Raw genomic sequence first — 23,489 nt, 5'->3', positions numbered from 1 at the left:
TTATTTACTCACCCTCAAGTTGTTTCAAACCTGTATGAATCTCTTTCTTCTGCTGAACACAAACGAAGATATTTGGAAGAATGTTGGTAACCAGACAGTTGATGGACCCCATTGACTTCTACAGTATTTTTTTCCCTACTATGGAAGTCAGTGGGGTCCATCAACTGTCTGGTTACTGACATTCTTCCAAATATCTTCTTTTGTGTTCAGCAGAAGAAAGAGATTCATACAGGTTTGAAACAACTTGAGGGTGAGTAAATAATGACAGAATTGTCATTTTTAAGTTAACTATTCCTTTAAATGCTATGCTAATATTGTATTTCTGATTTTAACTACACATATTTATGTATTTAATTATATGAATATAATTTCATGTAAATTGTATTAAACTACATAAACATACACAATTATTTGTATTCATTTAGATAATGATAGATTAAAGTATTTTTTTGTATATTTATATAATATATAGCTGAGAAAATAAAAAATGCTGCTATTTATGTGGCTAAAAAGTAAGAAATTCTGATAGCTTTTTATTGTGAATCAGTGAACATATGAATATGTAATTCAATATGTAGTACATTTAAAATATATAATTGAATCTATATATATATATATAATATAATTTTGTATCAAATGAAATAATAAATTATATTTTAAATAAATACATTAAACATATTTTCCAATATATAAGAAAATGAATACAGAATTCTGCAATAAAGCATTCAAGATGGTTGTGTGATGAATTTTTGTTCTTGCCTACAGCAAGCAATAAGGAGCGACTCCTTCGATTCCACAAACGTTGACTCCAGAGACACCTTACATATCCCGAGCAAGCCCTGCTCCAGTGATAATCTCCTTCTCAAAGTACCCATCATGCCCCTCACCGGTGGATCAGCTCCCTGTTCCCCCCAGGCCTCGCCCCCTCCTCCCCCCCGCAGCCGGACAGCGAGCGTTCAGACAAACAGACACGTGTACAGCCAGCGCAGCATCCCGTGCCGAAAGACCGCGCGCCACACGCACTCCATCAAATCTCTCGAGGTAATGCACACACATGCACAAACCAAGCTACGGGATTCAGTCGAGTCGGTCCGACTCAACACCAACGTCACCCAAAGAAGAGCCTCTCGGTGTGGGGCACGCAGCCACAACCCACATTTCTGTTCTGACACCCAGTCTCAGGACTCATTGCACAGTGGGACGGCCCGTCAACCGGACACCAGTGCTCACAGTCTACGGAAGCACAACAGTGTGGAAAATAACGGCTTCCTATCTCAGCTCCACATCCCTCGCCGTCACTCGACGCACGGAGAGGAGCTGCTTCTTCAGCAGCAGACAATTTCACCATCACCTGGTCCTTCTCCGACACCCAAGAAGGAGAAAATGAGCCCTCCGTGCATCTCCATCGACCCCCCCACCGACGCGGTCAGCCAGGAGCACAGCACAGTTCTGAGGAGGCGGACCCCGTCCTTTGACTCCGCTCTACAACGGGACTCTTCAGATCTTCCTGACGTGCAGGACCAACCTCTTTTGCCTAGTCATTTGCCCCTCCCACAATTCTCTTTTGACCAATCAGATGTAAGCTCCCTGAGTAGCCTGTCGGACCTGCTTTCGGATAGTGACCAGTCGACGCACTCCTTCGCTCCTGAGGCCCGGTCGGGGCTCGTGGGAGACGCAGCTCAGAGTCACCTCAGGAAGAAGGTATTGGTCAGAATGGCCAGCACTAGGGATCCAGGAAATGAGGATTCGGTCGCCTAGGGCCCGGGACACCGCGCAGGAAGCCACTCACGCATTCCGCCTCTTCGTAAAGCATTTTAATAACAGGAAGAGGCGGTGTCGGCAAAAGTATGCAAATGTGTTTCTGATGGAACTGATCTTTTTTTGCCTGATCATATTGATTAGGGAACTTTTGTTAGTGTTCATCATCACATACGTTGATATTGTGGCATTTTATGTGAATTCATATGAGAATCCATCACAGAACCATGTTGCATCGTGGCATATAATTACTGCACATGACGGTGCAATTTTAACCCTCATATTTTGTTTGTGATCTGAAAGTTGATCATTTAAAGTGTCATTTAAATGAACACTGTAATGGCTGACATATAGAAGTAAAAAATAGAATCTTTTGAAATGGAACACTTTTTGAAATGAACCTTTAGACAAAATTATTTTATAAAGAAAAAAGTTTGAATTTGTATTTTTGTTGAGTATCATGTTTGATACATCAGGCTTTTATGACTCATATAGTATGATATAGAAAAATCGGGAGAGAAAAAACACCTACATTTTATTTTTTGGCCCAAACTGAGCAAAAATATGCAATTTGGTGCAGTTGCTGATATTTATAAGGCCAAAAAGTAAGTTGAAATTCTGATGGCTTGTAATGTAAATCAATGAGATTATATCTCCCAATAATATACGATTATATTTAAATGCTTAGTTTTATGATCAAAGCCCTGAGAGATAAATAAAACGTTCAACAAAAGCCTGATGAATCAAATAAGCATATCTGATATTCACATATTAACGTGATTTTTCAAAAAAATTCTGTATTTGAAAAACCTTGAAATATTACTAACAATATAAAACTCATGTTTTCTTTATAAAAATCAGTAGAGATTTCACAGCAAAAAGACACATGTACCACAACCTGAAGGGAATGATATATAAAGTATACATCAAATGGCATGTAGATTTTGGTTCATGTAGGAACAGGTTTTTCAACAAAGTTTAGATCATGTTGATAATTTAGAGGCCTTAGAAATGTATGTATCAAATATGATACAGTTGACTTTATAGGGTTCAAGTTAATTTCATGAGTTTCCTAATGAGAACTAATTATAAAAGTTAATTTTATAATTAACATACTTCAGAAATCCACCATGAAAATTATACATTACTTACGTACCTTATGTTTAGAGTCCCAGAGACCCAAGGTATATTAAGCATGAATAAATGCAAATAATTTTCACATGCATGACAATGATGTTTTTTTTTTTTTAAACCTTTGACAAACACCAATTGTGTGACTGGAAATGAATGATACCTCAAATCGTGCAGTTTGTTGAGGAGAAGTGTAGTTTTACTTTTCTAAAAGATTAGATTATCATCTTTCGCTGGCTATATATATATATATATATATATATATATATATATATATATATATATATATATATATATATATATATATATATCGCCAAAATGAATGGGAGTCAATGGAATGCTAACAGCAGGTGAAGTTCTGCTACAAGATGGTGGCACGCGGCCGGCTTCAACTTCCGGTCCACTTCCTTCCCGCTTGAGTAAACTAAAACCCTGCCCTCTGTTCAATATTCCATTTCACTGGGAAATACGTCACAGCACTGGAGAAAAGTCGTTTGCAACTTCCGGTTCACGCGGACTTTAATGCCACGTTTTCCACATGTACACATCAATCAAACTCTTAATATGCACGAACGCTCTTAAAGGAAAAAACACCTTATACAAACTATACTGAGATATATATATATATAATTCACATTTTAGCTCTGGATTAGAACTAAATAAAAGCTAATAAATTGAGATAACCCATTAAATGAATAATTATATTCTACTGGGTTACATATATATATATATATATATATATATATATATATATATATATATATATATTATGTGTTTTATCATATTGACCCCAGACAAAAACAACATTACTGTACTGGATAATAGTACATCTGTGGTAAAAAAAGAGTGTTAAAGCTTGAATAATATCTGATATCCTACTGAGTTTTGATCAGGCCAGAGGAACGGAGTTAAAGAATTGGTAAGGATATAATGAGTTCATTTTTAAATTCTTATTAGTTAGCCAATCTCAACAGAACATGAGGGTTAAATGTCAGCGCTATACAGTACGTCTCATCTTCAAACAAACCCTTATGTCACATGATTAATTAACCTAACAGTCGTACCATAACTGTAACACCTTATTGTCTTATACAGAGTATACGGCACATAGAAATATTTTAGCTGAAACATGCATGTTTCATAATGCTGATTGTGTAGCTGAATGGATGAAATGATTATTGTATATATGTGTGGCATGTGATATTTTTGTAAAGGGTCAGAGTTTTACATGTTGTTGGCCTTCAGGAAGAAACGGTGATAAAGGAATGTTCCGTGTTCAAGCTCTACATCAGAAAATAATTTTGATTCGTTCCTCTGTTTGTAAAAAATAGTGTGTGTACAGTGATGCGGTGGAAGTCTATGGGGCGAAACATTGCAGCAGGATCAAATAAATTCAAAACTACAGTTCAAGAATTCAACATTGTGTCGACATGACACTACTGTGATGACATTGCCTTCCTACTAACCCTATGCAAAGTTATACATTTGGTGTTGGATTTACTTTCAAACAATTTTTACAAATAAGTACAAACACATTGAAAATTAACAAAAATGTTGAAAACTGAAATAGTATGTTGATGTTCTTGTAAAATGTACTCCAATAATCTGTTATTTTAGTTTTATTTTACTTTTATTAATATTTTTAATTACTGTAGCTTTTACTTTTATATTTTTAGTTGTCATGTTATTTTTTTTTAATTTGAGCATTTAATGAGTCATTGTATTTGTTTTTTATTTAGGTTTAATTTATTTTTATTTAGGTTTTACTTAGTTTTAGTTTTAATTTATTTCCAGTTAATCATTTTAGTCCTATAAAATATTTCAGTTTAAGACAACATTAATTGGCAACAAATAAAAATGTTTAGTTAAAAAATTTCAACTAATATTTATATTTTGTTTAATTTCAGCTTTATTTTAATTAACAGAAATATTTTTATAGTTTTTGTTTTTGTTAACAATGATAACTCTTAATATTTGTTTTATTTACAATAAAAAAAAAAACATTTTAAAAGTTTATGGAGGACTGAGTGCCAAAAAGTTAAAAAAAAAAAAAAAGTAAAAAAAGAAAAAGTTAAATGAATAAATAAATAAATTAATCATATATTAATTCAAAATAAAAATGTTTTTAAAATAAAATGACAAATAAATATATGTATCTGTTGAGTTCATGTTTAAAACTTTAGTCAATGCAAAGAAAAGGACTTTTACACTGTAAAACATTTCCACCTTATTTCAACTTAGTTTCTGTTCAAGTTCAGTTTCTGCCTTCAATTTTTGAGTATAATCACATTGGCTCTACAAGTCATTCAACTTATATTATATTAATCTGTCTTAAAAAATCGAGTTGAATCTAGTATAACTTATTTTTAAAAATTTGAAATTGCAGAGGCCTTAAAACCCTCTGGAATATTTCCCCCTTAGACTTTTGTTGTAAAAGAGCATTACTGTAACACATTTTGTTGGTTTTATTAAATTGAGAAGTCAAAATTATTTTCAGTAGAGATTATCATTAAATTATAAAACCATGAAGTGTTCTTTCTTTTGAACTGCAGTGCACTAACATGCTTCATGTAAACATTTGATCAAATAAAAAAAAAAGTTTTTTTTTTTCCATATGCACAAGTACAGAAGCTTCCAAAGAAATGAGCTAGCATGGATGCTCACACTCTTATTTTGGATTGATAACATTTGTGTTTTGGTCAATAATAAGTAGCACATGAATATTTACATTTGCGCAGAGATGTTTAGGAGTCCCGACACATGTTGAATAGCATTAATATTATTTCCATTCAATGTTGCAGTATTTGCAACAACGTGAAGGTTGTTCAGTATCTGTAACATTTCCTCACATAAAGGCAGATGTGCATCAAAATTGTGAATCCTTTCCACTGCATGAACATCTTTTCAAGGCTTTTCACACTTAACTCTGGGTTAACAGCTTTTTAAACCCCAGGTTAAGGCCACTTTTAACCCTAGATTAAGCAACATCCATGCATTAAAAAAAAGTATCAGAGTTTTCACGAAAATTATAATCAGCATAACTGTTTTCAACTGTGACAATAATAATAAGAAATGTGTCTTCAGCACAATATTAGAATGATTTCTGAAGGGTCATGTGACACTGAAGACTGGAGGAATGATGCTGAAAATTCAGCTTTGCCATCACAGGAATAAATGACATTTTAAAATATAATACAATAGTAAACAGTCATTTTAAATCTGAATAATATTTCACAATAATACTGTTTTTATTTTTGATCAAATAAATACTGAGTATTAGAGACTTCTTTCAAAAACAAAAACAAATCGTACTGACTTTTGAGTGCACTTGAGTAGTACATGGCCACATTTCCATTAATAAACAAGCAGTTGTTAAAAAGGTCACATGTGTTAACCCGGGGTTAAAAATGAGTGTGAAAAGCCCTTTGAAAATAGCAAACACTAATGATTTACTGTAGTTTACTCATTCTCAAAATCACACTAATACACATGGATACATCTTTAAAAATGCATTTTATGAATAAGTGTGATGGAGGAAGTCGGGAAAACCAAGGGCTGATAAATATGAATGAGTATTTCTGAGGAAAGTGTGTCATGTATGCAGTGTGAGATCCAGAATGCTGTTTGACTGCTTCATGATTTTGGGTGCCGTTCTACAGATGAGTATCACTAAGAATTTTGTTGATAAACTTTGGACATTAAATGTGTAGAGACTGTTAACTACTTGAAAAGATTTCTATTTTGCTTGTAGTGCTTTGTTCCCTGTCTATAATTCATTGTGATTCATTGAACATTTACGAGGCAGATCAGCGTGTAAACAGGGCAGAATGCACATAACCAATACTTTCCATTAATAGGGGCTTAAAATAAATGTAATAATAATAATCAATAAAAACAAAAACATGTGTCAGTGAAAGGAGGTGCATAACCTTCAGAAGATTTTGTTTATGCACCTCAGGAGAGTAAACCACGTGTAATATGAGCTGTATTACAATAATTAAAATTGCTAGGTTCAGAATGGGAAGCATTACAAGTAAAAGTAATCAGATTACTTTTAAGTAACTAGTAACGTAACCCAATACTTTTGAATTTACAACAAAATAGTTACTTTTTAAAATAAGTAACGCAAGTTACTTTGTTTTCCCATTTTGACAGACAGCTCTGTCCCCATGTTGAGAGTGATATCCCTTAAAATAAAATAAAAAAAATATATATATTTTTTTAACTTAAGAAAACTCAAATAATAGGGTTGAATGGTTGACATTTGAAACTAGCTATTTGGAATGCTGTGAATATTATGTTAGTTAATAGTATATTAAAACTACCCGGATGCCAGATTATCCCTGTTTGTGGAGAATTCCATCCCCCAAAATTCATTTGCAAGCTTTTTGTTGTCAAACTTATTCATAGCTGGTTTTAGTTTTACTGTACCATGTTATATTTGAAATGATCAATCAAACAAAAAGCACCAGATAGCTTCTGTGTGTTGACCTGGTAATAGCATGTATATCAACCTGACTGTATTTTGCCCTTATTTCTGTTTGTTTTTTCTTATGCCATAATAAAGCACACTGCTATAGGGGACACACTGTACTATAAATCTGGGTTGCAAATTCATGAATGCATACCTGTAGTTTTTTTTTATAAATTCAAACTTCTTGTCAAGGGCTTTTATGGCATTTAGCTTTCTGGGAACATTCATGATCGTTTGCTAATTAAACTGGATTGATGGAAATGATTTAATAGGACACCGTCTTTTTATGCTTAAACCTAAAACACTGTTTTAGTTCAGAAAATTTTGACTGTGATGCAAAGTCTTCCACTAATTGTTTAATTATAAATGGGTAAAGTTTTGTATTATTATTTCATTTTTTAAACAGTGTTATTGTACTATTATTTATATACTATTATAGTATTTATTCATATTTTCAATGAGCTTTTATTTTTATTTTATTCTTTTTTATATATATTTTTCCTGTGCTTTAATTTATTTTTATTTCAGTTTTAGTCATTTTCGAACGTCAACTTAAACATATTTTTTTATTTTAAGGGGTTTTCATGCAATATTTTATTTTATTTTATTTCAGCACAATTTCAATTACTAAGTTATAATTTAGATGACCTTTTCCACCTTCTCTCAGAATTTCCTTAGAATTCAAATGATTGTTCACCTAAATATGAAAAGTCTCTTATCATTTACTCATGTCGTTTTAAAACTTTATGCTGCTATTTCTTTCTGTGGAACAGAATTTGCTCATTTTTAAAATGGGTTTGTAACATCAGAAGGAACATGAATCACAGCACACACACTCTTCACTGCTTCACTGTACTGGCTCATCTTTATTCAGGACCCCATGGACCTTGAAGACTTTAATAACCACTGTGGCTTCTTCCATTAACAAAATATAACAGTTAACTCTCTGCTTCAGGGGGGATTTGAGGCATTTTACCATATCATGCAACTAGACGGGATTAGAGCAAACACACACACACACACACACACACACATGTGCACAAGTATGCTTGTTAAAGTAAACAGTCTGTTCCAGTAATCTCAGTTATCTCATCTGGAATGTCTCTGACTGCTCCAAGAGTCCATCATCAAACACACACACACACACACACACAAACAGAGAGAGAAAGAGAGAGAGACACACACTAATTTGTTCATCCTCTGACATTTTCTCATTATTTCTCTCTCTCTCACTCTCTCTCTCTTGATAGTGACTGTAAGTACTTTTAAAAACAAAATTAGCTCATTCTTTCTTAACAAAAACATATTTTGACACAAATGACGTGGACAGCACTAATTTAACTGCAGTAAACATGATGTGTTTGGTACAGTTGTCGATCATCTATGCCAAGATGCTATTATTTAATAATCAGACACAAAAATAAGTATAATGCATTTTCTTTATCATAATTAAAGGTGCACTAGCTAACTGTAGCTAATTGGAAAAAAGGTTTTACCCTGAAAGAAACATTTTCTGTATGTTGTATATTCATATGAAATATCAATGGTCTAAAAAATGTATTCTATTCAAGGGTGGTCCACAACACACTTTATTTATGTAAACCACTTTTTAATCTGACAATTTAGTTGAATAAATTATTTTCATTCTTTTCCATTATATTAACTGAATTATTATAATAAATTATAACCGGTCAACATGATTTTTACCATGGCAAAAGCATTACTAAGTGCACCTTTAATTATTTTTCTACTTTTTTTAAGATAAATAGTAATAATAAAATGCTTTACTAAATAAATAGCACATTGTGAATTTGACAAAAATGTGTTGCTGACTGTAAATGTAAAACGCGTGGGTAGGCAATGACAATCAATGTCCCAAAACATCCACTTCTGCTCAAGTTAACGTGAGACTACATTATCATTTAATTCTGTATTATAGTGCGGATTACAGAGGCGAGCATCATCCCTTCGCCACCTTGTTACTAAAACGCGATACGATACAATACATTTAGCTAACATTGACGGCAGTCTATACTCTGTCCTTTAGCGCTGCTATATTCCTTGTCTTCTGATTGGTTGTGGATTAAAAGGCTGGCGGGATGTTGTATCCAGGGGGGCGGGTCTCCACGGTTTCGATGAGCGGTGGACTCTGGTAAGCGTTGACGGGGACGGTAGTCTGACCGATTACATCGTTGGAGGGGTACGGCTGCTTGGGTGCCAGGTCGCCCACGGGCTCGGTGGTGAACAGTGTCATGTCTGTACCCAGCAGGAACCTCTGAACAGCGCACACCGTAAGGCCCGCCTAGTCAGGATAACCAGGATTATGCATATTAGTCAGATTAGCATGTTAGTGAGAAACATAACCAAGCTTTTGAAGTATATCAAGCATAGTAGCATAGAGTTAGTTGGAATGCTTGAGTTAACCAAGTTACAGTATAAACACAAAAGAACAAAGTTCTCTGACTAGATCTAGAAGTTCAATTTTATGACTTGTTTTTATCATTATATGTGAAGTATGAGTATTCCAATATTTATGACACATTATTCTTGTTTTTAAGCTTCATAGATTTATAACGTTTATTATAAATCTAAGTTATTATAGAGTGCATGCTTAGTATCAACCATATTGATAGCACTTTGTACTACTATCAGACTAGCATACGTTAGTGTGCACTTGAGAGTAGAATAGAAAATCTACATCTACACTATTGAGAGACTGTTAGTCTGTTTGGACAAAAGCCTCTGATTATCCTCGATAAAGGCAGTGTTCTTAAAACTGTGCACTGCTAGAAGACATAGATACGCCTGAAACACAAACACCAACATTGGCACTCAAAAATGAAGTAATTGTTACTGTATGTATCTGGGAAGGTGGGATGTCTTACCCAGATAAGGATGGAGAAGAAAGAGAAGGCAATCGCTGCTCGTGCTGCGTCTGACGCCTGCTCCAGCGGCAGCTCCTTAGGGGACGTACGGCTCCACTGATTGGCCAAAAAACAGAATCCTACAAACCAAAGGAACGTCCAAAATCCTAAAGAGAAGGGATGGGAAAATGTCAAAAATACTATTATATAATAAAATTATTATCATGCAAAAATACTGACAATTTCAGCTATTGGGTCTAATGGGGTTAGATATAGTTATTATTTTTTTTAAAGTCCATTACTTGACATAAAATAAACGTTAACTGAAATAAAATAAAAAACGCAAACCTTTTAAGAGCAAACACAAAGTCTCTCGGGGAAACGCAAACATTTTGAGAGCGAACGCAAAGTTTCTCGGGGAACGCAAACATTTTGAGAGCGAACGCAAAGGGGAACGCAAACATTCTGAGAGCGAACGGAAAGGGGAACGCAAAGGGGAACACAAACATTTTGAGAGCGAACACAAAGGGGAACGCAAACATTTTGAGAGCGAACAGAAAGGGGAACGCAAACATTCTGTGAGCGACCGGAAAGGGGAACGCAAAGGGGAACACAAACATTTTGAGAGCGAACACAAAGGGGAACGCAAACATTCTGTGAGCGACCGGAAAGGGGAACGCAAAGGGGAACGCAAACATTTTGAGAGCGAACAGAAAGGGGAACGCAAACATTCTGTGAGCGACCGGAAAGGGGAACGCAAAGGGGAACGCAAACATTTTGAGAGCAAAAGCAAAGTTTCTCATGGGAACGCAAACATTTAGAGAGCGAACGTAAAGTTTCTCATGGGAACGCAAACATTTAGAGAGCGAACGTAAAGTTTCTCGGGGGAACGCAAACATTTAGAGAGCGAACGCAAAGGGGAACGCAAACATTTTGAGAGCGAACGGAAAGGGGAACGCAAACATTTTGAGAGCAAACGCAAAGGGGAACGCAAACATTTTGAGAGTGAACAGAAAGGGGAACGCAAACATTTTGATGGCGAATGCAAAGTTTCTCGGAGAAACGCAAACATTTTGAGAGTGACCACAAAATTTCTCGCGGGAACGCAAACATTTTGAGAGCGAAGGCAAAGTTTCTCGAGGGAACGCAAACATTTTCAGAGCGAAGGCAAAGTTTATCGGGGGAACGCAAACATTTAGAGAGCGAACGCAAAGGGGAAAGCAAAAATTTTGAGAGCGAACGGAAAGGGGAACGCAAACATTTTGAGAGCGAACGCAAAGTTTCTCAGAGAAACGCAAACATTTTGAGAGTGAACTCAAAGTTTCTCGGAGAAACGCAAACATTTTGAGAGCGAACGCAAAGTTTCTCGGAGAAACGCAAACGTTTTGAGAGCGAACGCAAAGTTTCTCGGGGGAATGCAAACGTTTTGAGAGCGAACGCAAAGTTTCTCAGGGGAACGCAAACGTTTTGAGAGCGAACGCAAAGTTTCTCAGGGGAACGCAAACATTTTGAGAGCGAACGCAAAGGGGAAAGCAAAAATTTTGAGAGCGAACGGAAAGGGGAACGCAAACATTTTGAGAGCGAACGCAAAGTTTCTCAGAGAAACGCAAACATTTTGAGAGTGAACTCAAAGTTTCTCGGAGAAACGCAAACATTTTGAGAGCGAACGCAAAGTTTCTCGGAGAAACGCAAACATTTTGAGAGTGAACGCAAAGTTTCTCGGAGAAACGCAAACGTTTTGAGAGCGAACGCAAAGTTTCTCGGGGGAATGCAAACATTTTCAGAGCGAACTCAAAGTTTCTCGGGGGAATGCAAACATTTTCAGAGTGAACGCAAAGTTTCTCGGAGAAACGCAAACATTTTGAGAGTGAACGCAAAGTTTCTCGGAGAAACGCAAACGTTTTGAGAGCGAACGCAAAGTTTCTCGGGGGAATGCAAACATTTTCAGAGCGAACTCAAAGTTTCTCGGGGGAATGCAAACATTTTCAGAGTGAACGCAAAGTTTCTCGCGGGAATGCAAACATTTTGAGAGCGAACGCAAAGTTTCTCGGAGAAACGCAAACATTTTGAGAGCAAACTCAAAGTTTCTCAGGGGAACGCAAACATTTTGAGAGTGACCACAAAGTTTCTCGCGGGAACGCAAACATTTTGAGAGCGAACACAAAGTTTATCGGGGGAACGCAAACATTTTCAGAGTGAACGCAAAGTTTCTCGCGGGAATGCAAACATTTTGAGAGCGATCACAAAGTTTATCGGGGGAATGCAAACATTTTCAGAGTGAACGCAAAGTTTCTCGCGGGAATGCAAACATTTTGAGAGCGAACGCAATGTTTCTCGGAGAAACGCAAACATTTTGAGAGCAAACTCAAAGTTTATCGGGGGAACGCAAACATTTTGAGAGTGACCACAAAGTTTCTCGCGGGAACGCAAACATTTTGAGAGCGATCACAAAGTTTATCGGGGGAATGCAAACATTTTCAGAGTGAACGCAAAGTTTCTCGGGGGAACGCAAACATTTTGAGAGCAAACTAAAAGTTTATCGGGGGAACGCAAACATTTTCAGAGTGACCACAAAGTTTCTCGCGGGAATGCAAACATTTTGAGAGCGATCACAAAGTTTCTCGCGGGAATGCAAACATTTTGAGAGCGAACGCAAAGTTTCTCGGAGAAACGCAAACATTTTGAGAGCAAACTCAAAGTTTCTCAGGGGAACGCAAACATTTTGAGAGTGACCACAAAGTTTCTCGCGGGAACGCAAACATTTTGAGAGCGATCACAAAGTTTATCGGGGGAATGCAAACATTTTCAGAGTGAACGCAAAGTTTCTCGGGGGAACGCAAACATTTTGAGAGCAAACTCAAAGTTTCTCAGGGGAACGCAAACATTTTGAGAGTGACCACAAAGTTTCTCGCGGGAACGCAAACATTTTGAGAGCGAACACAAAGTTTATCGGGGGAACGCAAACATTTTCAGAGTGAACGCAAAGTTTCTCGCGGGAATGCAAACATTTTGAGAGCGAACACAAAGTTTATCGGGGGAACGCAAACATTTTCAGAGCGAACTCAAAGTTTCTCGGGGGAACGCAAACATTTTGAGAGTGACCACAAAGTTTCTCGCGGGAACGCAAACATTTTGAGAGCGAACACAAAGTTTATCGGGGGAACGCAAACATTTTGAGAGCGAACACAAAGTTTATCGGGGGAACGCAAACATTTTCAGAGTGAACGCAAAGTTTCTCGCGGGAATGCAAACATTTTGAGAGCGAACTCAAAGTTTCTCGGGGGAACGCAAACATTTTGAGAGCGAACACAAAGTTTATCGGTGAACGCAAACATTTTGAGAGTGACCACAAAGTTTCTCGCGGGAACGCAAACATTTTGAGAGCGAACACAAAGTTTATCGTTGAACGCAAACATTTTCAGAGTGACCACAAAGTTTCTCGCGGGAATGCAAACATTTTGAGAGCGATCACAAAGTTTCTCGCGGGAATGCAAACATTTTGAGAGCGAACGCAAAGTTTCTCGGAGAAACGCAAACATTTTGAGAGCAAACTCAAAGTTTCTCAGGGGAACGCAAACATTTTGAGAGTGACCACAAAGTTTCTCGCGGGAACGCAAACATTTTGAGAGCGATCACAAAGTTTATCGGGGGAATGCAAACATTTTCAGAGTGAACGCAAAGTTTCTCGGGGGAACGCAAACATTTTGAGAGCAAACTCAAAGTTTCTCAGGGGAACGCAAACATTTTGAGAGTGACCACAAAGTTTCTCGCGGGAACGCAAACATTTTGAGAGCGAACACAAAGTTTATCGGGGGAACGCAAACATTTTCAGAGTGAACGCAAAGTTTCTCGCGGGAATGCAAACATTTTGAGAGCGAACACAAAGTTTATCGGGGGAACGCAAACATTTTCAGAGCGAACTCAAAGTTTCTCGGGGGAACGCAAACATTTTGAGAGTGACCACAAAGTTTCTCGCGGGAACGCAAACATTTTGAGAGCGAACACAAAGTTTATCGGGGGAACGCAAACATTTTGAGAGCGAACACAAAGTTTATCGGGGGAACGCAAACATTTTCAGAGTGAACGCAAAGTTTCTCGCGGGAATGCAAACATTTTGAGAGCGAACTCAAAGTTTCTCGGGGGAACGCAAACATTTTGAGAGCGAACACAAAGTTTATCGGTGAACGCAAACATTTTGAGAGTGACCACAAAGTTTCTCGCGGGAACGCAAACATTTTGAGAGCGAACACAAAGTTTATCGTTGAACGCAAACATTTTCAGAGTGAACGCAAAGTTTCTCGCGGGAATGCAAACATTTTGAGAGCGAACTCAAAGTTTCTCGGGGGAACGCAAACATTTTGAGAGCGAACACAAAGTTTATCGGGGGAACGCAAACATTTTGAGAGCGAACACAAAGTTTATCGGTGAACGCAAACATTTTGAGAGTGACCACAAAGTTTCTCGCGGGAACGCAAACATTTTGAGAGCGAACACAAAGTTTATCGGTGAACGCAAACATTTTGAGAGTGAACTCAAAGTTTCTCGGGGGAACGCAAACATTTTGAGAGCGAACACAAAGTTTATCGGTGAACGCAAACATTTTAAGAGTGACCACAAAGTTTATCGGTGAACGCAAACATTTTGAGAGCGAACTCAAAGTTTCTCGGGGGAACGCAAACATTTAGAGAGCGAAGTCGGGGGAACGCAAACATTTTGAGAGCGAACGCAAAGTTTCTCGGGGGAACGCAAATCATTTGTGAGAGAACACAAAAGCATTAACATATCATTTTTCCTCACATCTCATATGGGTGCCTGTATCAGTGACTGTAAATGTACAGGTAAATAAAAAACACTCACTGACACTGGATATTACTGTAACTGCATTTCAGACATAAAATCAACGTGATTAATGACTGAACATTTTTACCTGAAAAAACTATCTCCAACAACACTGCTCTCTTTCTGTCTTTGACACTGCTGATCTGGGGGAAGTAGACGTCCAGGACCAGGAAGAAGACGCTGGCTAAGAAAGCCAATATTCCTATCGTGATACCATAGTTACAGGCATCTGCGTTCTTATTAAAGACACAGTGCAGTCGCTCACTGCCCATATTCACATAGCCCTCATTTATTATAGAAGCAAAGACCACCATGGAGAAGATCTAGAGAGAGAAAAGACACGAGTCACAGAAATAGCTCCATAAACTTTATCCCTGGCGTTAAATTAATAAAAACCTTTCAATTATTTGCATTCTCAGAAGGCATCTAAGTAAAGCTTTTCTTCTCTTATATTATACATGCTAAATGGAAGTGACACATCATTCTCTTTACCGATGCCGTGCAGTAGAGTGCATTTCTCCAGAAAGAATTTCATTTACACCTCAGAGAGAAAATGTAGCTAATTCACACTAATGCAACAGATCACGCACTCAACCACACCCACTCAAACAAGACAAGAGATTACCAAAAAACGTGTGCATGTGTGTGTGTGGGTTGGAGTAACAGTAAGAGAAAATCAGTAGCAATGCTCAGGAATTATGGTGCCATGTGCTATTTTTGCCAATGAAACTCCATACTGACGCATACATCACATCACGCAGTCGTCATAGAAACAGTTGCAGCTGCTTTGGTTATTGGCTGGCTGGATGAAACACTGTGTTAAAGGAAGAAGCAACATGCCTCTAGGAAGCCCTATCTGATCCCCTTTTGTTGGTGTAACCCAATGCAGGTTGATTCAGTCATTCAATAACATACATTTAATTAAATCAGCCAGTTTAAAAAAATAGTTTTTAAAAAATCAAAACACTATCTTCCTCTGCCATTAGGCACAGAGATATCTGGTAATGGGTGTGTCATATCATTCATCCATGAAGTTACTACGGTACGTTTTTTTTTTTATAGTTCAAGGCAAGCTTACTGTGATACTGTAAAAGGGAAAAGTGTCTGCCAAAACAATACAGTATATACAGTATACTGTTATAAAATGAAAAAGAAGAAAAATCATGGGTCAAGTGTTTAAATAAGAGCTGGTATTAATATTTTGTGTTTAAAATAATGTTTAAAAAAACACTGTTAATCCAATGACATGTAACTTAAGTAAACCAAGTGGAAACATGACATATAGAGGTGAATCAATGACTTTACAGTTTGGTAGGGACATCAGCTTGTGCGCAGTCAATTCCTCTTAACTTTCATATTATTTCATAAGATGTTATGATAGACCTAGAATGAACCTGCAATATTTTTCATGAAATATCACCCTTGTTTTTTGTTAATCATATTATAAAAGTCGCATATTTATTACCATATTTTAGGAATGACCCAAATTGCAACCAGTGGCACAACAGCCATTTAAAAAAATGCGCGCACGCGTTGCGTGCGTCACTACCACAGCAACATCTGACGCGCGTCCACCTAAAGAAGACAGCATCCTATAATAACACCCAATCATTAAATCACACGATTAAAAACGGCCTTAGTGTAATACAGATTGTCAAAGAAAATAAAAATAGAAAACGCGTGTTGGAAAATCAACCCGTTATTATAATCGTTTGACAATAAGCGGAATATAAACGACGGCAATACATAATCTGCCAATCAGAATTCATAGGAGATTGCCGTTCTTACCCATGCCAGCACTCTTAGGATTGTCTGAGGTTGTTTGACGAACGCAATCGGATCAAAGGCCGAACCGGCTCGGCCCGCTCCAAACGAGCCCGCTCCATCCATCCTCCCGCTGACTGCTGCTGCTGCTGTGCGATACTCTGCGGAAGAGGAGAGCCGGGCGCGTTCACGGGCGCCTGTCGTGCACACCCATAGTCGGGCGCGCGCCTGTCAGTGTTAAATAATGGTGGGGATTTTGATTCATCTCAGTGACTCGAATCTTTTGAATCAGTTCACCGAAAATATTCAGCTGCGGTTTCCTGTAGCCAGGCTATATCCTGTATATCGTGCGCCAGTAGGTGGAAACAAGGCATGCTGAAAGATAAATTACTACAACAGCAGAAATAACCCCTAACCATGCTGTGTTCAAAATCACTCCTACACACTCATTCACTATTCCCTTATATTAATCCACTAATAATAGTCCCCATGAAGGAGTGAATGTAAATGTAGGTATCCCATTCCCACAGTCTGCTCAGGAACCGATGCTCTCGAGCCAAATGGTTCTTTCAGTGAGTAACGTGTTATATGGCTCGACGGAAGGAAAAAAAATAAACCAAACCATTTTTAAACTTTTCCTTTCAATAATCAAATGTATGTGTCGATTCAATTAAAAATGGAACAATGGATGTTAATTGAGTACAAAGCACTGCACAAAACCAGCACCAAGAGTAGAATTAATGGTAGGCTACGTAGTAGGCTATTCAAGTCACTTGTATTTAGTCTATATTGATACACTGTTAACCATTTGATTTAACTATCATAGTTGAAGCCCAGGCCTTCAAGCCTATTATGTGAAGTGTAGACTGACAACAACACGCGAAATGGTGACGTGAAAGGACTTGTATTTTAACATTTTTGATAATTATGCAGCGATAGTATATAGCCTTACAGTACCGGTCAAAAAAATTGGTCACATTACTAATTTATTTTATGTTTTTGAAGAAGTATCTTATGCACACCAAGCCTGCGTTTATTTGATCAAAAATACAGGAGATTACACATTTCAATTTAAAATAATGGTTTTCTATTTTAATATACTTTAAAATATAATTTATTTCTGTGATGCAAAGTTGCATTTTCAGCATCATTACGCCAGTCTTCAGTGTCGATCCTTCAGAAATCATTCTAATATGCTGATTTATTATTAATGTTGGAAACAGTTGTGCTGCTTAATGTTTTTTTGCAACCTGTGATACTTTTTTCAGGATTCATTTGATAAGTATTTACTTTCACTTTTTATCAATTTAACACATCCTTGCTGAATAAAAGTATTATTATTATTTATTTTTTAAAGAAACGGTAGTGTATATTGGTACAAAAGATTTATATTTTAAATAAATGCTGTTCTTTTAACTTTTTAACTAACAGAATCCTTAAAAAGTATCAAAGGTTATAAGTATATTAAAATGGAAAACTATTATTTTAAATTTTAGTAATATTTCATCTTTATTTTTGATCAAATAAATGCAACCTTGATGAGCACATATATACAGGGTGGGCCATTTATATGGATACACCGTAATAACATGGGAATGGTTGGTGATATTAAAGTCCTGTTTGTGGCACATTAGTATATGTGAGGGTGCAAACTCCTCAAGATGGGTGGTGACCATGGTGGCCATTTAGAAGTCGGCCATCTTGGATACAACTTTTGTTTTTTCAATAGGAAGAGGGCCATGTGACACATCAAACTTATTGGTAATGTCACAAGAAAAAACAATGGTGTGCTTGGTTTCAATGTAACTTTATTCGTTCATGAGTTATTTACAAGTTTCTGACCACTTATAAAATGTGTTCAATGTGCTGCCCATTGTGTTGGATTGTCAATGCAACCCTGTTCTCCCACTCTTCACACACTGATAGCAACACCGCAGGAGAAATGCCAGCACAGGCATCCAGTATCCGTAGTTTCAGGTGCTGCACATCTCGTATCTTCACACCAATTGCACCACCACATTATGGGTGCCAGGTCCGAGCATTCCTAGATGAACAGTTTCCTGGAAAGTGGATTGGTCGTCGTGGGCCAGTTGAATGGCCCCCAAGGTCTCCCGATCTGACCCCCTTAGACTTTTATCTTTGGGGTCATCTGAAGGCAATTGTCTATGGTGTGAAGATACGAGATGTGCAGCACCTGAAACTACGGATACTGGATGCCTGTGCTGGCATTTCTCCTGCGGTGTTGCTATCAGTGTGTGAAGAGTGGGAGAACAGGGTTGCATTGACAATCCAACACAATGGGCAGCACATTGAACACATTTTATAAGTGGTCAGAAACTTGTAAATAACTCATGAACGAATAAAGTTACGTTGAAACCAAGCACACCATTGTTTTTCTTGTGACGTTACCAATAAGTTTGATGTGTCACATGGCCCTCTTCCTATTGAAAAAACAAAAGTTGTATCCAAGATGGCCGACTTCTAAATGGCCACCATGGTCACCACCCATCTTGAGGAGTTTGCCCCCTCATATATACTAATGTGCCACAAACAGGACTTTAATATCACCAACCATTCCCATGTTATTACGGTGTATCCATATAAATGGCCCACCCTGTATATATATATATTGTTACGATCCCCGGTCTAGTTCAGGGATGTAACATAAACAACAAAACAATACAATTTTTAGTTAGACTTTTTTATTGTCTTTTCTTGCTCTCTTGTTTGTCTTCAGATCGGTGTACTACAAATTTTCCAAAACAATCTCTTGAAAAGAAAGAATCAAACAAACAAGGAAAAGATTCGAAGCAAAATCTTCAGGGTTGAGCTAATGCCAAAACAATAAACAAACAGAAACTAACTTTCCCACAAAAAAAACGAACTTCCCTATGAATCATAAAATAAAAGAAACAAAACATACAATAACGTACCCTGTCTCCTTATCTAACCAAATAAACAGGAGAAAAAGTAACGGCCTTTTGGCCTACAAAGAAACACAAGGCACTCACCCCCTACTGCTTCTCAAAATAAGTACACTTTTACAGGTGGGATCTGTAATGGCACTGATATTTTTAGGAACAGATCACAAGTGGCTAACAGCACTCTGTTAACATAGAGAGGAGCACAGCAATCACAATCTATTGTGCTACATGTTCACCAGCTAACACACGGTACAACAACAAGTGCAGTCAAAGAGGCAGAGAGCTCCATCCAGAGGAATTCTGGGGGATTTATATGTCCAGGACCAATCCTAAAGGAGGAGAAGACAACAGCAGAAACCACAACAGACAAAACGTAGCTGCATTACGTCACAAACGTAACAATATATAGTATACTGTATATATTATGTATATATTGATCTGTTACTGACCTGTGAACTTCACTGTTATGAACTGAATTGAATTAATCCCTTCCTAGTTAAACAGTTCCATTCAAATTAGTTCAAATCTTCAAATTAGATTCACTTCGTAATACACATGTTTTATGTTTCAGTAGTCAAGAAAAGTCATAGATCTTATCATTTTTAGTTTGCAATTTTTTTAAATTACACAGGTAATAAATGAAGAGGATGTTTTATTTACACAAGTTAAAGGGATGATGATGATGATGATGATCTTCATCAGGAGGAGCTGTAGTTGCGGTTGTGCTTGTTGATCCACAAGTGCTTCAGTTTCGGATCATTCCTGTAGCGTTCGAGCAGCAACTCTTTCTCTCTTCGCTCCTTCTCCTTGATTGTTTTCTTCTCCTCCTTTCTCCTTTACGAGTTTTCTTGTGCACTTTTCCTGGACGTTCACATCAAGCTGGATCTCATTCTTGGGAATGTCAGGAAAGGAATGGCCTTGTATGACCTAGAAGTCTCCCATTTCACTGGGATCATCCTCATCTTCCTCAAATCCCTGGATCACCTCCACTTCGCTCGGCCACTCTTCCTCCTGCACCTCTCTCTCCTCCTCTTTCTCCACCCAAGCAAACATCTTTCCCGTTTTCACTTCGGCCTCTGGCGTTCGGGAGCGTTTGAGTGAGTCCCGGAAGGTTTTCCCGCTGAAATCCACGTACTCGTTCTCCTCATCCTCGATGTTCACCAGCACGAGTTGTGGAGACGGGGAAGAAGGGAACAGATGAGGCTTCCAGCAGAGAGGACGTTCGGGAGAACACACTTGGGATGAAAAGCGTCGCAGGGAAAATAGCTCATCCGGTGCAGGAGTTGGGCGTGGAGGAACACGTTTTAAAGGACACACTCGGGATGAGGAGCGTTTGAGGGAAACAGCTTCATCGTGAACCGCTTGAATCAGGGAAAACTCCTCCTCGGATGCGGGAACTGGTTTCTGAGGATGAGTGTGTGGTTTTGTCACTGGCGGCAGGAGTTTGAAGCGAGCGGCTGGAAGAGCGACGTGTTCGGAGACACTGGGAAACATCGGGATTTCTCCCTCTATTGGCTTCAATTGGGAAGATCTCACTGGATCCAGAGGTTTGACCTCCACGAGAAGAACCGTTGTCTTCCATTTTCTCTCCTTCCTTTTCTTTTCTGCAGCTTCTCTAAGCTCAGTTCCTCCATCCATCAGCTTTTCCAGACTCGGCTTCTCTCTTTTTTTCTGATGCACACGTCCGTTCTTCTTCATCTTTATCTTTTCAAGTGTCTCATCTTTATGTCTTCCTCCTCCTCTTTCCTCCTCTCTCTCTCCATTCCTCTCAGGTAACGTTATCTTGCGGCGTCTGTCGTTGACAGTGAAGTCCTCACACTCCTCCGGAAGTTTCTCTGGTTCTTGCGCCTCTCTCTGAGGCAAGAAGTGTGTGAAACACCCGAACATTTGTCTACACACAGTGCTGAACAGCACCATAATGGACACCGAATGTTGCAAGTCAATTCAATATTTGTTGTCGATATCTGCAGAAAGTCTCGAAAGCCTTTCGATCTGTTCAGTACAATAACACACCAACAGCAGAACAGAGTCAGAGCTGCAGTTTAGAGATGAAGCTCTTCTATGATGTCAGAACATTTAGAACTCTCAACTATTTGAATGGCTACAGAAGCAGCAAACACACACACAGTATTTATGAATATCTCAACTATTTGAATGGCTACAGAAGCAGCAAACACACACACAGTATTTATGAATACTAGTGCAGTGCCCGTGCAAAATCAATGAATAGTTAAGAGGATAATAGCCAGTTTTAGCATTGAGATCAGGCTATGTTTGACTTGTTGACTACTATCCAGTTAACGACCGATAAAACAACGTTAAGCACAACTAAGGAGAATACATAAACAGTTAACTTGGTTGTTTCAATGATGAAAAGTAAGGATGGCTTACACTGGAAAGATGGGGATTTGCCGTCACGATCGGTAAGAGGAGTTTAAGCCTGCATAGCGTACAAGAGCTATCCTGTTGAATAGGCAGGGCAACTATTTAACATAGCACATACAGGTAGTTACAGGCTAACTTCAGTGTGCATGACAAAGTAATAACTTAGCATTGAGACCAGGCTATGCTTGAGCAAACAGTTTGTGAATAGGCTACTAGAAATGATGGCCGTGAAAGAGATGGTGAATAGCATAGGCTACTATTAAACAGTAGCGATAACGTTAAGCGCACCAGAATGAGTGAAGTAAACAGCATAGCTGACTTACAGATTCAGTTAACATCCACAAAAATGATGGCCGTGAAAGAGATGGTGAACATCCACAAATGAATAAGCGTGAGGATTCAGGGAGCAGGCTGCACAGTGAACTCCGAAAAAACGCTACGCTTGAGCAAACAGTTTGGGAATAGGCTAGTGCAAATGATTGCCGTGAATAAAATATAATATTCAGAAGTAAACAGTGTAGCTGACTTAATGTTTAGCTGACAGTGTTTATGTCAGATTGTTTATTTTTAAAGCACAACCCTCTAATGTCTGAATGTTTACTTTTAAACCACAAGCTTCTAAACATCATCTAAACATCTTCAATGTGTGCTTCTTTTACCGATATATTTACCGATATCTTTTGCATTTCTAATCCAAACAACGTCAAACTTGGCACTGCACTTACTCATGCCCGTAGCAAGACACCTGTCAAGTGTGAAATCCATTGGATTAATGGTTCGAGAGATATGCGAAGAACAGACACACACACCGACAGACAGACGTTCCTGTAATTTATAAATAGATTACAGCTTAAAATAAATATTTATATATATATATATTTATATATTAAATTACTATTTTAATATATAAAAGAATATAAAAAATATTTTAATATCATGTTTTTTTTTATGTAATTTATTCTTGTATATGGCAAAGCTGAATTTTCAGTCACATGATCCTTCAGAAATCATTCTAACTAGTGCAAAATACCCGTGCAAAATCAGTTTTTGTGTGTGTTTTTAGTAATTGTTGGTTTGGTGTGTTTGAGTGCTCATTGTTACAATTACACAGCAAAAGTTCAGTGACATTTTTATTTGTGCATGGTAGAAAGCACACAGTGAACTCCGAGAAAACGCTATGCTTGAGCAAATACAGTTTGTGAATAGGCTACTACAAATGATGCCCGTGAAAGAGACTGTGAACGCATTGAATAGGATATGTTTAGTTGGTGAATAGCATAGGCTACTATTACACAGTAGCGATAACGTTAAGCGCACCAGAATGAAATATCATCTTCAGAAGTAAACAGC

The 23,489-nt window shown here is 37.7% G+C and overlaps 2 protein-coding genes across 2 annotated transcripts in view; one reads left to right on the top strand and one right to left on the bottom strand.

The window, feature by feature from the left end:
- Positions 1 to 2,881, top strand: part of cacna1hb (calcium channel, voltage-dependent, T type, alpha 1H subunit b) — a 52,306-nt gene extending 49,425 nt beyond the window's left edge. The window contains exon 33 of the mRNA XM_079856348.1: positions 766 to 2,881. Coding sequence (XP_079712474.1) covers positions 766 to 1,758 — 993 coding nt within the window. The 3' untranslated portion in view covers positions 1,759 to 2,881. The remainder of the gene's footprint in view (positions 1 to 765) is intronic.
- Positions 2,882 to 8,203: 5,322 nt separating this feature from the next.
- On the bottom strand, positions 8,204 to 17,046 carry syngr3b (synaptogyrin 3b). Its single transcript, XM_079864593.1, has 4 exons — positions 16,855 to 17,046; positions 15,155 to 15,389; positions 10,249 to 10,394; positions 8,204 to 9,665 (listed from the first exon to the last, which is right to left on the bottom strand). The coding sequence occupies exons 1-4, from the start codon at positions 16,954 to 16,956 to the stop codon at positions 9,447 to 9,449; spliced, it is 702 nt and encodes a 233-aa protein (XP_079720719.1). The 5' UTR covers positions 16,957 to 17,046; the 3' UTR covers positions 8,204 to 9,446.
- Between the last annotated feature and the right edge of the window lie 6,443 nt (positions 17,047 to 23,489).

Source organism: Squalius cephalus (assembly GCF_949319135.1).
Source record: "Squalius cephalus genome assembly, chromosome: 2".
In the NCBI taxonomy this organism is placed as follows: domain Eukaryota; kingdom Metazoa; phylum Chordata; class Actinopteri; order Cypriniformes; family Leuciscidae; genus Squalius; species Squalius cephalus.
The sequence above is the reverse complement of the archived record's forward strand: the minus strand, read 5'-3'. Positions and strand labels throughout refer to the sequence as shown.

Bases quoted from the DNA above. Each gene is read 5' to 3' on its own strand.
- syngr3b (XM_079864593.1), bottom strand. From the start codon at position 16,956: ATGGATGGAGCGGGCTCGTTTGGAGCGGGCCGAGCCGGTTCGGCCTTT. The intron at 15,390-16,854 runs GTAAGAACGGCA...TTCTCTCTCTAG, and splicing joins TCCTAAGAGTGCTGGCATGG to ATCTTCTCCATGGTGGTCTT. The intron at 9,666-10,248 runs GTAAGACATCCC...TATCCTGACTAG, and splicing joins TCTTCTCCATCCTTATCTGG to GCGGGCCTTACGGTGTGCGC.